Raw genomic sequence first — 16,725 nt, 5'->3', positions numbered from 1 at the left:
GACCCTGTCCTCCAGTACACCTCACTATCACTACAACTCACAGAACTGTCCCCGAGAACAAGTGCACTGGCCTACTTAAAGGAACAACCTTCTGTAGGTCAGCACAAACTGTTATTTATTTCCTCAGACTTGTCACCACATGTTTGGACATCCACTGGGCTTGTTTGTGAGACTTTTATATCAATTAATAAAGCTAGTTAGAATCAGTTGGGTCCTTGAGCTACCTTTTTGTAAAATTGTAGCCCAGTCAATTCAATAGTTTATCTTTTCACCCGGAACAAACACACAGTTCCACAAAACTACCTCTATTCAATAATATATTTTCTAACGAATTTTCTCCTCCTTTTTGTTATTAAAAAAACTTCAGACTTTCAATTTCCTACCAAAAGTAAACAGGATAGAACAAGCTTTAACCCTATTCTACTCTCAATCTTTAAACCCTCTGGAAACTAAAACTCTAGTAGGGTAGGAAAAATACAATAAGTACACACATTACAAAACAAGTATAGGTTTATTTGTCATAAAAAATAATCAAAGTCTTAAATAACAATAAAATTGAAGGTCGTGTTTATTTTACTTTAACTACACAGCTCAGTACTGTCTACATATTGGCACATCAGGTCTCCGAAATCTCCTCTGATAGCTTGATTCTGGTCGGAATGTTTGTAGTTCTGGAAAATAATTTTATAATTTAATCGTTGAGTATAAGACATCAGATGTAAGCTGAACTAATTATTATAAGCTTATTATAACTACTTTTAAGCTTAACTACAAAGATCTTTGCTATGGTAAAATTCAACAATAGCTAAGCTTCTTTTCTTTTCCTATAAATCAAAGGTGCTGTCAGCAAAATGTTACAAATGTTACACTCTTAGAGTAAACGTACAAATTTCTAGCAAATTTTTATTTCTGATTTGTTTGTTTTGATCTAAACAGGGTGTCCACCGACCGGGAAAACCGGGAATTATGCGTGAATTTTGTATTTAACCGGGAATTTTTTGCCGCGATCGCGCATGACGACGATGATATATCCGTGACCGCGGAAAGCGACGATGACGTTTCCGTGACCGCGGAAGATGACAACGACATTTCCGTAACCGCGGGAGATGATGACGACGTTTCCGTGACCGCGGGAGACGACGATGACATTTCCGTGACCGCTGGAAACGAAGATGGCGTTTCCATGACCACGGGAGACAACGGTGATATTTCCGTGACCGCGTGTGACGACGATGACGTTTCCGTGACTTCGGGAGACGAAGATGACTTTTCCGTGATCGCGCATGCGGACGATGACATTTCCGTGACCGCGAGAGACGAAGATGACGTTTCCGTGACCGCGGGAGACAACGATGGCGTTTTCGTGACCGCGGGAGACGACGATGACAAACCCGTGACCGCGTGAGACGACGATGACGTTTCCGTGACCGCGGGAGACAACGATGGCGTTTTCGTGACAGCGTGTGACGACGATGACGTTTCCGTGACCGCGGGAGACAACGATGGCGTTTTCGTGACCGCGGGAGACGACGATGACAAACCCGTGACCGCGAGAGACGACGATGACGTTTCAGTGACCGCGGGAGACAACGATGGCGTTTTCGTGACCGCGGGAGACGACGATGACAAACCCGTGACCGCGAGAGACGACGATGACGTTTCCGTGACCGCGGGAGACAACGATGGCATTTTCGTGACAGCGTGTGACGACGCTGACGTTTCCGTGACCGCGGGAAACAACGATGACGTTTTCGCGACAGCGTGTGACGACGACGATGTTTCCGTGATCGCGGAATATGACGATGACGTTTCTGTGACCGCGGGAGACGATGACGACGTTTCCGTGACCGCGGGAGACGACAATGGCGTGTCCGTGACCACGGGAGACGACGATGACGTTTTCGTGACAGCGTGTGACGACGATGCCGTTTCCGTGACTTCGGGAGACGGTGGTGATGTTTCTGTTACTGAGTGAGATATTCAAGTTTTTTTTGTTTATCGCAGAAAACGATGATGGTGTCTCGACGACTGTGTTAGATGATTACAATATACCAAAAATTTCAAAATGGCACACTTCTAGAAAGTTTTTTTCTTATTTTTTTGTAATATCTTCATTTACCTTTAACGTGGTATTTATTTAATGTGTTTAGAAGGGTTTAAAAAATAAATTGGCTACGTGCAATTTTGTAATTTCTGCATTATTATTTCTGTAGGCCACTTGGAAAACAACCCATTACTCCAAAATTATAGTATATGAAAGTACATAAAGCCAGGGGTTGGTGTAGTAATCCTTCAAGAAAATTTTGTAAAATTGAAATTATCAGTTTTAAGAATCTATTTTTCAGGTGTCTGTACAGAGATTCAATAAATTTTGGTATCGACATATCACTATTTTTAGGAAGTTATTAATAAATTGCAGGTTTAATGATTAGTTTTAAATTTTTGGATTATTTAATCAGTAATATATAAAAATTGAATACTTGTGTCAGGCAATATTACAGCAATCATAATTTTTTTCCCCTTAACTCAGAATGCTCTTTCCGATGACTAAAATAGCGGGCTGTGTTAGTGCTAAAACAGCATTGCAGAAGTTGGCGCAAAACACGTTGGAAATTTTAGTATAAAAAGTACTTCCTGAACTACCTGGAATTTTTTTTTTTTACTCATGAATTTTTTCTGGTTGGCCTGGTGGACACCCTGTCTAAACTATTTGCAGGAAAAGAACTAAGTAAATTATCTCGGCACACTATCGATTTATTTATTGATTGCACTATTGTACGAGGGCTATCCAGAAAGTAGATTACGTTTTTGTCTGTATCGCTAGGGGCGGGGCTAGCACGACCATCTTGGTGTTAGTTGACCATCTTGGTGTTAGTTCGTTATGCAGCTCAGTCGGCATTCAGCCGTGCTAGTAAGAGGTTTCTGCTGTACTCCGTTGAGTTACTGTGACAGTTTAAAATTTCTGTGTTAATTGAAAATGCCGCGAACTGTGAAGTGTGTCCAAAAAAAAATGATTGGACTCTTTGGTTACAGTTTGGTAACCAAGCTTTTCCGGTTATGATATCGTGCAACAAACTTCGCGAAATTTGTGGAAAACCCATAGAGAGTTTTGTTATTGTGAACTTTCGAGTTTTACGGACATCGGCATCAACTGTTTCGACAAGTTCGGCAGTCACAATGCTGGGTCTTCCACTTCGCTCTTCATCGTGAACATTAGTTCGGCCATCTTTAAATTTGATGACCCACTGACTAACTCCACCTTCAGTAATAATGTTTTCTCAATAAACTTCACAAAGTTGCCGATAGATTTCTCTCGGTTTACAGTTTTTTGCAGTCAAAAACCTTATAACTGCATGCACTTCACAGTTCGCGGCATTTTCAATTAACACAGACATTTTAAACTGCAACAGTAACTCAACAGAGTACAGCAGAAACCTCTTACTAGCACGGCTAGATGCCAACTGAGCTGCATAACAAACTAACACCAAGATGGTCGCGCTAGCTCAGCCCCTAGCGGATACAGACAAAAACGTAATCTACTTTCTGGATAGCCCTCGTAGATATCCATCCAGCCACTCAATCAATGGCAAAGAAGGGGTCAAAAGGACCAAGAATATATTTATAACAGACAATAACAAGACAGTAAATTGATATGACAATCAGCAACTTACTTAACCTACTGCTGTTTAGTTGTTTTACCAAATCTGTTGTATTTTTTACTATTGATAGAAGTAGACACCCTAGTTCTATGTGAAAGTAAATTTAAGTCACATCAACTATCATACTGTCAATAACTAAGTGAGAAAATGTGACGGGCAAATGCAAGGTAAAAGAGGCTGTCAATCTCATTTGTAAAAAAACTACAGTTGCATTTGCAAAAGTGAATAGATAAAAAAAAATAATAAAATCATTCAATTTCGTAATCTGAAACATTCAAAACTGAACATTTAAAAAATTCATTCATTCGCCAACCGAAACTTCTCGTAATTGCGCATGACTTTTAAGTGCTGCTTCAAATGTTTTGTTAGAGTACTGACCTTGTTGATCATGACAGTAGGGACGAAGCGGGACATTCTGATGCTGTAGCTCTTAGTTTCTGCCTCAAGTTGCAGACGATTTCCCTCCTCAGAACTCATACAGCCTTGGACGTCTTCCCAGTTCAGACCACTCTTGGTAGCACACTGAGGACAAATTAAAGATTTATAAAGTTGCCTTATAGTCTACAACTACTAATACCTGCTTCCAGCATTGATTTCACCATTGCTCGGTTGGTTGAAACGTTGAAAGTATTGTTTTTGTTGAGTTTTGGGTGGAAATATCCGTTTAGGATTCCCCTGAACATAAAAAAGTGGTTTTCAAAGTGATATGTGGGTATAGATTTTGATTAAATTTTGTATGTGGGAACCAACCTATGATATTTCCAGGCATTATATCATTTTTTAAAAACTTTTATTCTTAATGTTGATTTTTCATAAAAACCCATAAATTAACAGAAAAAACTGATTTTTACAAAGAAGTGTTGAACTTTGTTTAAAACGTTTTGCTGCTGAAATAGTACCACATTTTTAATTCATATGGACCGGCGACGCACATAGGCGACAGTTGGTTTCCACCCATAGACTGATGTCGCAAAATACTTTCTCCATATGCTATGCATAAGAGGAGAAAGTTAAATAGAATAAACTTACATCCTGTCCTCCAAAGTCAGGGTCGCCCATGAAGCAGCTGGCAAAGTCAAGTTGTTGACGGCCTGGAGACAATCTCGCTAGCGCACACGATAACACCATGTTGCCTCGACACTCTTTCTCTCCATGTTGGCAGACAAAACCATCCTCTGTGCTCTGAAAACACACTTTTGTAACTCAGGGAGAAGCAACAAGGGAACACTGCATTTTACTCTATTAGCGAATTTCCCTATAGGGAAGTAGCTATTACCGTCGGTGGCACGGTAAAGCCTAGGCCCAGGACCAATTTTTTCATTTTGATGTCCCCAGAGGCCAAAAACACCAATAGATAAAATTTGTATATAATATGTATATATATACAGTGGAACCTCGATAACAAGTGTATTTTTCAAATCCCCTTGAATTTATTTTACCTCCAAACACATGTTATTTCAAACCTCAATAAGAGGTCAACTTTGATAACCACACTTGTTAAAACGTTTTTATCAGCTCGCTTTCTTGTCCGGTACGAATTTTGCAATCAATTTTAAACTATGCATGCAATGGATAATAATAGTTCAATATGTGAAGATAATTGTAAATTAGCGCGCCCCACGTTTTTCGTGTTAAATCTTACAGGTATTTATTCTCCACATATTTATAAATTATTTTCTACTTTTTAGAGCGTTTAAAAACGTGGCATTTTTAAAAAGTATTTTTCTTCATAATTATTTTTTATAATCCCCATGAGTTATGTATGAGAGTCTTGTTCAAGGTTCTACTGTTTATAGAGTTATATATGTGAACGTGATAACTTGAGTAATGTTTGTCCGATTTTGATCAAATTTGGCTTGAAGGTGTAAGGCGGCATAAACTTGAATAAGTTAACAAACCAGGATGATCGGACCATGTGAAAGGGGTTTTTCAGGGGGGTCTTACGGGGTAAAAATTGGGTTTTCTCATTTGTTAACCCTCAAAAAACAAACTTTCCCAATTACTTTCTAGACCTTTTAAAAGAGCTTAAAAGACTTCATTTAGCATATCAATGTGTTTTTTTTTACGGTTATTGGTAAAAGAGAAAATTCAAAAATGTTTAATAAAAAATTCCCATGTTATTTTAATGGAGAATATATTGTAAATGTTTGTTTATGTTGTTTGTATTGTATATTGTATAGTTTGCTTGTTTATGGAGATGTTTTGGTCAAACTGTGTAAATTTTATTTATTTATTACTAAGCCACTAATATTTTACTAAAATTTATTATTTTCCCTGTAGGAGCAAACAGGTACTCATTAAAACTAATATTATTTAATAGATTTAATTCAAAATCAATTCAGGTAGATGGAAATTCGCTTAGTCTGCAGGTTAGCTGCGGCGGGGGTATTTTGATGTTTGCTATAGTTCTGTTTGCAACTTAAATTTTGTTTTCTGCAAGAAGTGTGTACACATCTGTTTATTGTACTTGTTTTCAAAGAAAAAGTTTTTGCAAAATATTTTTAGAAGATACATAATTTTAGTGTTACATAATGTTGCTAAGAACCGGTGGAACCCATAACCGACTTTTGGAACCGACACATCCCTAATTCATAATCAAACATTATTTTTAAACATTTTGTTGGAGACTTCAATGTAAACACAGCTTTTAGTACTGTATATCAAAATCACATGTCTAATCATAAGAGGCTTGATAAACACCAGTGTACTCAACAATTCATTTGAATGATTTTCTTTTATTATGAGAGCAAACAATGAACTATGAACTCATTTTTGTTCGATACTGTATAAACTTTTGTAGGGAGACAGCGAATAAAAAACCTGTTCCTGTACATATAAGGGTAATGTTTAGTCATTGTTCAAAATGTCACTCTTACCAAACACCTACATTACATGCACAGTAAACACTCACCCTGGCTTTACCGAAGGGTACCAAGTCCAGGGTACAATGAGGCTCAAGTTTGTGCCACAACGGGACGAGTCTCTGATGGATGAAGTTCCTACTGTCTGGGCAATGTGACTCAAACAGCACGGCTAGATCACACTGTAAACAACACATGTTAAAGTTATCGACAGGTTGTTAAATGAAAATGAACATTGTTGAAAGTAACTGGTGCTGATGTCTGTTACAGATTTATGTCAAATATGCATATTTCTTAACAGTGCTCGGTTTGTAAAACATGAGGTGCCGCAACTGTAACCTATTTAATGTGATTAGTACCTATTAGCGAATTTCCCATATAGGGAATAAGCTATTACCGTAGTACTCATGGTAAGAGACCTGGACCCGGGACCGATTTTTTTTTTCGTTTTTAGGTCCCTAGAGGCCAAAAACACCATCCGTTCAAATTCATATACCTATATGATTTTGATGAAATTTGGTACAAACGTGTAAACCTACGTTTATTCGAACGAGTTCGCGAACCAGCATGATCGGACCATGGGAACAGGGGTTTATGGGGGCTTTTATGGGGTAAAAATGGGGTTTTTCCTATTTTTGACCCAAAAAACATAAAATTTTGAAATTTCTTTCCAAACTATTTTGTAGAGCTTAAAAAAACAAATATTTTAGTATATTGAAGCGTTATAATGCGCCTAATGGTTACGGAGAAAATTCCAAAAAATTGTTAATTTAAAATTCCCATGTTATTCTTATGGAGAATAAGTAAACCGTTGTAGTGTGCTTGTTTATTAACATATTTTGCCCTAATTTGGAAAATGTTTTTATTTCTTACTAACTATTAACATTTTACATAAAAAAACACTTTTACCCTCCCTGTTGCAGCAAACCTAAGTATGTGTTAAACTGATTCTATTTAAATAGGGAATAAATGTGATATTTTTAAGGAGACATTTTAGTCTAAATCCAATCAGGCAAATGGAAATTCGCTTAGTCTGCAGGTTTGCTGCGGCGGGGGTATTTTTATCTATGCCAATATTTTTATCTTTCCGAAAGAGAGGTACCGGAACTCCGTCCCCCAAAAATCAAGCATTGCTTCTTAACCAAGTCAAACTGATGGTTTAGACACTAGTACACTATGCAAGGCAATAGTGTTTCCTTGCTTAATGCTTAATTATTTTGATGAAAACTTGGTGACAGCTAGTCCAAATATACTTGTCGGTGGTTATATTATTCTCTTCTCCAACATTTTCCTATTGTAAATCACAGCTAGGTATAGCAGCTAGTTTCCAAACAATTGAAAGCCTAAATAGTAATGTCATCAGTTTTAAATTTCATTACAGAGTTCTTTGAACTTAAGATTTAGGGACATTCCTGGTTACGAGATAAATTATATAGGTAAACCGGTATAGACAATTTTGGAAAGATCAAGCAGTGGTTTTGAGTTTATCGTTCAAATAGTGACTTATATCCTACCTGAAAAGTAAATTTCTGTATGTATATTGATTTAAAATTTCAGTTTCCTTCTTTATTTGTCCTATTTCTTATTTGACTTATAAGATAAAGTTATAGTTTACTGAGTAATGAAATTTTTTGCATACATTCACATTTTTGTCAATATTTTAAGTCATTTTCGTAAATTATTTATAATACTCTACTATCTAACCAGATTATGATTTAATGATAACTTAGTGTACGGTAAATTAGACCCATGTACTGTTATGTAATGATTGAGTATTGAGTGCACGATTGTTTATTTTCCAATTGTGATAAGGGAAGTTAAATGTCAACAAAGCATAACCTTGGCCATCGCCGTGATCTAGTTTATTAACTGGGAATGTTGGCATCCTTGGAACAATCTAGCGAGGTGAGCTAAGTCGTCATACATGTGTACGGTTCAACTAAGTCTTTTGCAAGTGGAGTGTCACAAGCTGACTTTGAGTCAACTAACAACACATATTGATGAAAAACTGTAGAAATAGTTCCATATAAGTATTTTGATTGTTTATCACCCAGACAGTGTAAGGGCTTGAGCGTTTCACTATCCGATCGTATTAGGCCTAAACATTTGTTGTGGAAAATGTTATAATGTAAATTTTTCAGATAATGTTTTATTTAAATGTGGTCACCCATAGAATTATATACTAGCTTTGTTACTACGATTTACAGTGCAGATTCTTTAGCCATGGTCGTTTATTGAAAGCATATTGGGACCAGTTTTGAACCATCAAAAAGCGTATGACTTTTTCTCAAGATTGATCAGGAGACCTTTGGATTTGGAGGTAAAAGAAACAGAGAGACTACTCTTCATAATAACGTCAATTGTTTTCAAAATATATTTAGTTTTTCTATTAGATTTTTCTGTTTGACTAGCTGTTAGCTCTTTGAAGATTTCCTTGGTTGAGCTTGATGAAATAAATATGAGTCCTATGAGATAAAAAAGAATATTGTAAAAAGATTAAAATACCTGTTATTGCCTAGTGGTTCTGCGGTAGAATCACTATAGGCAGAGGTATTTTAACCTTTATTTGTCAACGTGATTCAGAATAAAAAACACATCAACCTCAAAAAAGTCTGAAAACCTCAAAAGTTATAAAAAAAGAAGCTTAAGTGAATTTTAAAACATTAGTTTTAAACTGTTCCCCTTTTTACAGAGATTACGTTACAGTTACAAAGACAAAAAAAATCATTCGAACCCACATTCCATCAGAAAACTTTTTGAGGCCTAAAGTAACCCAATTTACTGATTGTCTTCAGCAGACTAATTTCTGTTTTGCCTCAACTCAAGTGAAGTTAAAAGCCTCCTTGAAGTGTCAATCTCGAAATTAGGAATGGAAATGAGGAACAAAACCAAAACTGGTTCGAGCTCCTTTGTCTGGTCTCTGGTGATGTGTGTTGTATTACATTACGTTTTGCTCCTGGGTAAAACATTCTCTGAGTTGTAGTTAATACAATTAAGTAACTACAGTATTATTGTTTTAATTTTTTTTATGTATGCTACTAGTACTAGATCATTTTAGATGTACAACTTTCTCAGATGCGTTATTTAAAATTTAAAATAATAGTTACCCACCATTAATTATTCACTCAACAATTGTTTTATCTGTGATCAGAGAGGAAGCTCTGTAGTTAGAATTAATATTCATTAGGTTTATTTCTATAATTTTAATGAACTATTTTTGTTTGTAACTTTATTTTCTAGCCTATTCTGAGCTACGGATTATAGCCTATTAAGAATAAAAACTGGAGCTTTTTGTGGTTCTTGTGCAACAAAATAATAATAATGTTTTAATCAATCATTCTTGTGTTACCGGACCTGTAAAACTCTTTCCCCTTTACAACAGTAAATAAATAAAGAAATTAACATGTATTTTTAGTACTGGGTATTGCAATTGATTCTTTGTATATAAAAAAAAAAACACTATAAAGGTAAAATTGTTCTTTTGACTTAAAAAAAATTGTGATTTAAATTGCTAATTATATCAAAGTAAGTGTCGGTTTGGTCCGAAAAAACAATACAAAATAAGTAAATAGGTAGGCCTACATGTTTGGACACCTTCAGTGAGTGCAACGTGCAACGCAACCGAACATTAATATAGCCTGTAATACCTTGCAACTCCAGCTAGGAAATAATTAACTATTGCGAGACATTTGTAACATACTGCTGCTACCAGCCTTGCTGTCTAGCAAGTTGCTCAATCTTGCTGTGACCGCACCCCGGAGCTGTAAAATGTTTTCCAGACTCATTAAAACCAACTTGCCAATACATTTTAGTGTTTATTAGTCAATTAGATCAAATTGACTGTATTGAGCGTGTGTCCGGAGATTATAAAATACTGATGGTTATAATTCGAAAGCTAGCTGCCATATTGAAAATAGCTGCTATTTTGGAAAAAGTGGATTTAAATCCAATAGTTTCTTAGTTTCTAATGGTGGCACAGTGAGAGTCAATTCGCCTCGTTACGAGAGATCTTAAAAAATCACAAACTGCTTTAAAAATACATTTTCCAGGGAGTGGACCTCCGGACCCCTCTCCCATCTAGGGAAACCCTCCTGTAGCCCCTCCCTTCCCCCCTTGACAAGGTCACGTTTTTTGCAACAATCGCATCTAAACTGTATTAATTCATCGTTTACGTTTAGAGATTAAAACATGTCAAATTTGTGTACATCCAAGCATAGACAAATAGAATAAATATCTATTTATTAAATATATATTTATTTATTCTATTTGTTTATGATCCAAGTGATTAGACTCAGGTTTCAAATCGTAAACCTTGAATATAAAACGAATTATGTTAAAACGGTGAAAGAATACGAGAGTGGAAGGCAGCGCTGCGTGTAGTAATCGTCACAAAAGGTATAAATTATTTAACTGCCATGCCACGATAAGGGTAATAGGGCACTAACAATGTGACGTCGAGAATAGAGCATACATGGAACTTTCATTCGCAATCATGCATTGTAGTAACTTAAAATATAATTATAACTATAGAAAATAATATAAATCATTCTTATTTAATAAAAGTGTTCGACATACTTATTTTTATAGTTTTAATCATTAAGTATTACCACTGTATTGCCAGTGTTTGAAATTGTAAATAAATGAATAAAAATAAACTTCTATAAAGAATACATTAAAAAAAACGACTATAGTATAATTATCTCATACCCTAGTTAAAATTATAAATAAACAATAAACTTGTTGAGTAGCTTTCAGACTGAGGAAAGTCTCGACAATTCAAGACTTTCACGTCCAATTCATATTGCCCTCGGGCGTTGAGTTTTGGCCTTTCTTACGAGTGCAGTTCGGTTTTAAGATAAGTTACGTAACCAACGATTGAAGAATCCGATGTTCGAATAAACCTCTACTGATCACCTCTGACTTACTTTGAGTCCTGTTTAAACCCAAACTGCAATCTTTATACAAAAAATCTGTTTAAAGAAATTTTTTATGGGAATTGCAGCAGCGGGGAAATGACAAACTTCATTTTTTTATCTTAAAATGAAACAGAAAAACTCTCGAAATTCCGTTAACAACCTACTTCAATGCTATGTTTTTGTCATTATCATGTCAATCCTGTAAATGTTCAGATTACGACATTGAATTGATAAATCGCACTTATGCTTGTTCAATTTAGTATATATGTACAAAAGTAGAGGTCGCGTTGATATAACACTTGAAAATGGTCCAGAACTTCTATCCAAGTCTTATAGAAACTAAAATATAATACTAAAAACGAGAATTGGAAAAGTGATGAAAATGTAATTATTATTTTATCTCGTACATTACAATTAATGAAAATACTGTTAATCAAATTTTAATCAACCAAAAGGTGCTTGAAACAGTACCTTATTCTTCGTTAATTCTCAACAGGAACAGGTTCTTCAGTTAATAGGTTTTGTAGCGAGTTATTTAGTGTATGGGTTAAAGTGAAGTTTTCCTTGATTCGTGTAGTGTAATAGGCCTACGGAACAAGGGGTCTATACTGTAAGTAGATTCATATTCATCTCGAACCGATGTGATCGCAAGTGAGTAAAGGGGGCGGGTGACAAAAAGTTGATAAATTGCAAGATTGGGGTTCATAATTAAAGTTAGAACCTAGAGGTATGCGAACGGCTCTATTGCTGAGCCAAAGTGAACCTATAACGATTAAGTAACCGAGAAGCAAGTCAGGTATAGAGCAAAGCAGAGCTTCTACTCTCGTAATATTACCGCAATGAGAGACAAAGACAAAGTCTGCAAAGATGGGGCGATCGAAATATATGACGTCACCGTGATCATGACATACAAGACTGCTTTCAGAGTAGACTAATGATTTTCCCCGAGCAAAGCTCGGTCCCCCAGGTACTGATGGTCCAAAATAACCTTAGTAAACTTAATTTTTTTATTCTAACAGCTGATGATTGATTCTAATAGATGATTATATAGAGAGAAGAAAGATTACATATTAGCATAAGTGAGCGGACACTTAAAAAAACATTGACATTGACAGAAACAAAGAGAAGTTAAAGTGTGTGTTGAAGTTAGACTAGAAAGAAATATCGAACTACTTCGAGATAAAAGTCGTAGTGAATGAAAAACAGAAAGGAACTGAATGTCCCTTCTAGGAGTCGATTGGTCGTCGTCGTCGGCGAGTACTAAGAAACATACCTACTATGTTTGGATATTTAGAGGACAGTCCGGGGAACGATTAGGCAGTTCCTGGAACGAGAATTTTCCTTAATCGTCTTACGAAGATTTGAATAAATGTAAAGAGGATCAACGCCCTCAACCTTGGAAATCTGACGATCAAAATAGACAAAGTAAATTGCACACAACACAACCTGTTCAATACAATAATTCAATAAGTTTACTTGATGTAGGCGTAAATATTACGTCAACTATGCCCATAAAACACGTACTTTGACGTCTTGTAGTCAGAACAAATAATACGAAAAAGAAATAATTCTTGATTATTTTAGTTTTATTTTTGATTATTTCCACCATCAGTTATTGTATTATGTTTTGATTCTGCTAATTAATTAGAAACTGAATTGTGCAGATTCGAGGCAAATATTTTTGCGTAAAACGTGAGTAATTATATTAATGAGAGAATTGTTTGTATATAAAGTAGTTTGTTTCAGCTCTGTTTGTTTTGTATGATAAATAATACATCGGACCTTCGAAGTACAATAAAAATAAAAAATATATGAATCAGGTTCTTCACACCTATTTAACACCAAATATTTTCTAAGCCACTTGTTTATTTTAGTCCTTCCCCTCGGGTGCTCAGAGCATTGAATTTCGAAAACTATCAAATAAACTCTCATTACAGCGTCCTAATTTTAATTACTGATCCTGAAATATAACCCCAAAATCCATATTAAGTAGTCGCTATATTAAAAAAATTTCGACTTGGATTCTATATACTGTGTAAAGTAATGATAAACTGGTATTAAATTTAAAATCAACATTCTAAAGATCATAATCAATCAGTATTGCTAAGGTATAAACTCTATCAAAACAGTTTGAAACACACATACAAGAATGATTAAATCACGTTTTTTAAACGATAAAAAGACGTCGAGATTGAGAACTACGACTTTTACCACCACCGGTGTAGTGATAAGAGCAGCAAACAAATGATAACTAACTAACAACGCAATGCACGCGCGGATGTAGCCTAAATATACTGACCTGTTTCTGGGCGAAGGAGGCGACCACGACGGCTAACAACGAAAGGACGGCGAGGAGCTCCATTATGACAGACAACGGCTGCGGCTGGAAGGAGTCTGTCGAGTGTGACCGCGCCGCGTGGAGCGCCACCTCCGTCCTTCCTTGTGCCGTCGTCACGTCATGAAGTCACACCTGGCAGCGTCTGGAGGACGTTATGCAAATTATACCAAGTAACCAAGCCACACAACCAACTTTACATAATATGTTGTGGGATTATGTTCCTTCGAGAAACTATAAAGATTTTATAGCTGGAAACTTGCTCGCTTCCTCTTTCCATCTAAACTCATATGGTGTAGGCGAATGTTAAAAAATTTTGATTTTAAATAAATAAATAAAAACGCCTTTATTGATCCAGCGTTTCTCAGTAGGCCTACAACTGCTTTTAAGAACAATACTCCTCATAAATAATAAGGAACAATAACTAAACTAACAAACTAATAAATAGAAACCAGTCAATCTAAATAACAAATCTAAATTCTAATTATCACTTCACTTTTTATTCACGAACTGTATCACTGTCACAAAACCGTCACTAAACACAGTCATTGCTACGAAAGGTAACAACATCTTATTAATCTGAAATTTAAGCCACTGGCAAAATTTATATAAAGCAAAATCCATATATAAATTCCAAAGTACCCATGAACTTTTGAGAAAACTACAAGTCACACCCCCATAAACCTACTTAAAATGTTCGTCATGACGAGAAACCTTGCGCAAAAATATCCACTATTTTAAGGTTGTACTGTAATTCCTTTCTAAAGGGAACATTCCATATATATACCTACCCTAAGCACCAGATATTCATTGAATATCCAAAGTGGTTGAAATATGTCTAACATATATCTACATGTAATTAAATATATTTTTAAAATATCTTATCTAATGAATCTGTAAAATATTTGTTAAGATATTCTTTAGATATTTAATGGATATTAAAAGTTTCACATTAGATATTAATATAAGTTTAGATGCAATATCCTAAAAATATTGTACATATTGTATTCAGTACTAGATATCTACGAACAGATATCCTGTACATAACAATCGTATACATTGAGATTGTAGATTGATTATAAAGACGATTAATGCTGAAGTGCATTATTGTTTTATCAAGAACTAGTGGCCTTTAGGGGCCATATCCCCTAATTTAGACTACAATAAAAAAACCACATATAAAAAGACAAATATTCTAAATATGTTTCTAAAATTATCAATTTTATGTTACTTAAAATTAACAGTGTTTCTTGTTTTATATCTTGGTTTTCATTCCGTTGGAGTCGTATAGTTGCTTCTAATGTGTCAATGAAATAGCCTACAATTGTAAAATAATGATTAAATCAATAACACAACATATTACAAATGGAAACGTGCACACGGTTGGCCGGAGAGCGACGAATCAGAGCTGAAATCTTACAGCCAAACATTGCACATCTTTTCTAGTTTAAAATTGAAGATTTGTTTTGTAATCTTATGAATTCTGTTATAGTTTTCATTTTGAGAACCAAATTAAAAGGTTAAAATTATTATGAAGGCAACTCCCCATTTAGCGGTGGTAGTCAGAAATCTATGAATTTGTCCCTGAATTTTAAGACAGTAAGGCCCATTTCCCGGAATCTCTTTTTGTGTAGCGGAAAGCGACACAATAGTCATTGCACTGTTGTATTGCCTTATGTTTTTTATGAAGTTCGAATCATGTAAAAACAGTTAGTTCGTCATTTACTTGTGGTTGTGGCATGTCCATTGTGGCAACATGCGTTGAAATGTCCATTTGTGGCCTCCTCTGCGCGAAGTGAAATGCACCACAATGCAGGCAAGCGCTTTAAGAGGACCTAGATCGTGAGAAAGAACTCAACTCATTTTCCAGCGTTCTTCTAGGTTGTAAAACAGCTTCTGGATTTCTTTCACAGTTATGCCCTACATGACATTGTTCAACCAATAAAATTTCATCAAATAAGTTAAAGAATTTTAATAAAAAAAATATTTGCATTATTATTACTACGAGCTGTTGGTGCGTCCTACGTACAGGAATCGAGTAGTCCATTAAAACTGTATATAGTGTGTCTATTACTAATTCAAGCATAGTTTAAGCAGTTCAAAATTTATAGTAAAGAAAAAGCTTCTAAGATGAATTAAAACATGTGATCATTGTTATTTTCCCAACCTTTCCTCCTCAAAAAGTCGAGTAGTAAAATGATTTTCATAAGCTTTCTTTTGAAGATTCGTGAGCTTCGATTCGTATACAGCAATGATTATAGAATCTTACTTATTTCCTATAATCAATGACAAAATCACAGAGTAAATAAACGAACCTCATAGTTCTATAGAATATTTTTTTATTCAACCAGCTGTTAGTTATAACAAATTATATTTCACTAAAACAAACTAAATATTTTAAAAGACTGCTCAAAATAATTAATTAGAAGATCTAGTATTTTACCTTTGACTATTAATACAACAACTTTTACTATGTATATTTAACGGAAAGTAAATAAAGATACGTCTTATAACACTTAAAACATATATTTACGCTTATACTTACTCACAAGACGGTAAATATACAAAAGATGGTAAGTGGTGATCGAGTAGGCCCATTCGCCTATTGGGTCTGATGATGATTGGAGTGTCCAATCGAAATCGATCACCACTTACCATCTTTTGTATATTTACCGTCTTGTGAGTAACAGTATAAGCGTAAATATATGTTTTAAGTGTTATAAGACGTATCTTTATTTACTTTCCGTAAATTTAATAACACGTACAATGCTGATCAAGAAGTTATTTATGTATATTTAAATAAACTCTCATCCTCTCTTACCGATTAAATGAACGTATCAATGATTATAGCAGTACATATAGTATAAATAAATCAATTCTACGTATGTCATTTCATTTTCATCCAAAAGCTGAATTTGGGTCGAAAATGTTTAATGCTTACAGCTGTTACGTTA

At 35.1% G+C, this 16,725-nt stretch overlaps 1 protein-coding gene across 1 annotated transcript; it reads right to left on the bottom strand.

Annotated features, from left to right (window-relative positions):
- Positions 1-492: 492 nt before the first annotated feature.
- LOC128990567 (GILT-like protein 1) lies at positions 493-13,880 on the bottom strand. The gene is made up of 5 exons (XM_054412996.1): positions 13,736-13,880; positions 6,571-6,702; positions 4,689-4,841; positions 4,038-4,181; positions 493-671 (listed from the first exon to the last, which is right to left on the bottom strand). The coding sequence occupies exons 1-5, from the start codon at positions 13,796-13,798 to the stop codon at positions 579-581; spliced, it is 585 nt and encodes a 194-aa protein (XP_054268971.1). The 5' UTR covers positions 13,799-13,880; the 3' UTR covers positions 493-578.
- Between the last annotated feature and the right edge of the window lie 2,845 nt (positions 13,881-16,725).

The sequence above is a fragment of the Macrosteles quadrilineatus genome, unplaced genomic scaffold (genome assembly GCF_028750875.1).
Source record: "Macrosteles quadrilineatus isolate MER2022 unplaced genomic scaffold, UCM_ALF_1.0 Scaffold_3__2_contigs__length_128488019, whole genome shotgun sequence".
Taxonomy (NCBI): domain Eukaryota; kingdom Metazoa; phylum Arthropoda; class Insecta; order Hemiptera; family Cicadellidae; genus Macrosteles; species Macrosteles quadrilineatus.
This window is presented reverse-complemented; position numbering and strand designations above follow the sequence as displayed.

Excerpts from the sequence above, each read along its gene's own strand:
- LOC128990567 (XM_054412996.1), bottom strand. The coding sequence starts at position 13,798 with ATGGAGCTCCTCGCCGTCCTTTCGTTGTTAGCCGTCGTGGTCGCCTCC. Across the intron at positions 6,703-13,735 it reads CCTCCTTCGCCCAGAAACAG|TGTGATCTAGCCGTGCTGTT; the intron begins GTCAGTATATTT and ends TGTTGTTTACAG. Across the intron at positions 4,182-4,688 it reads CTGACTTTGGAGGACAGGAT|TGTGCTACCAAGAGTGGTCT; the intron begins GTAAGTTTATTC and ends ATTTGTCCTCAG.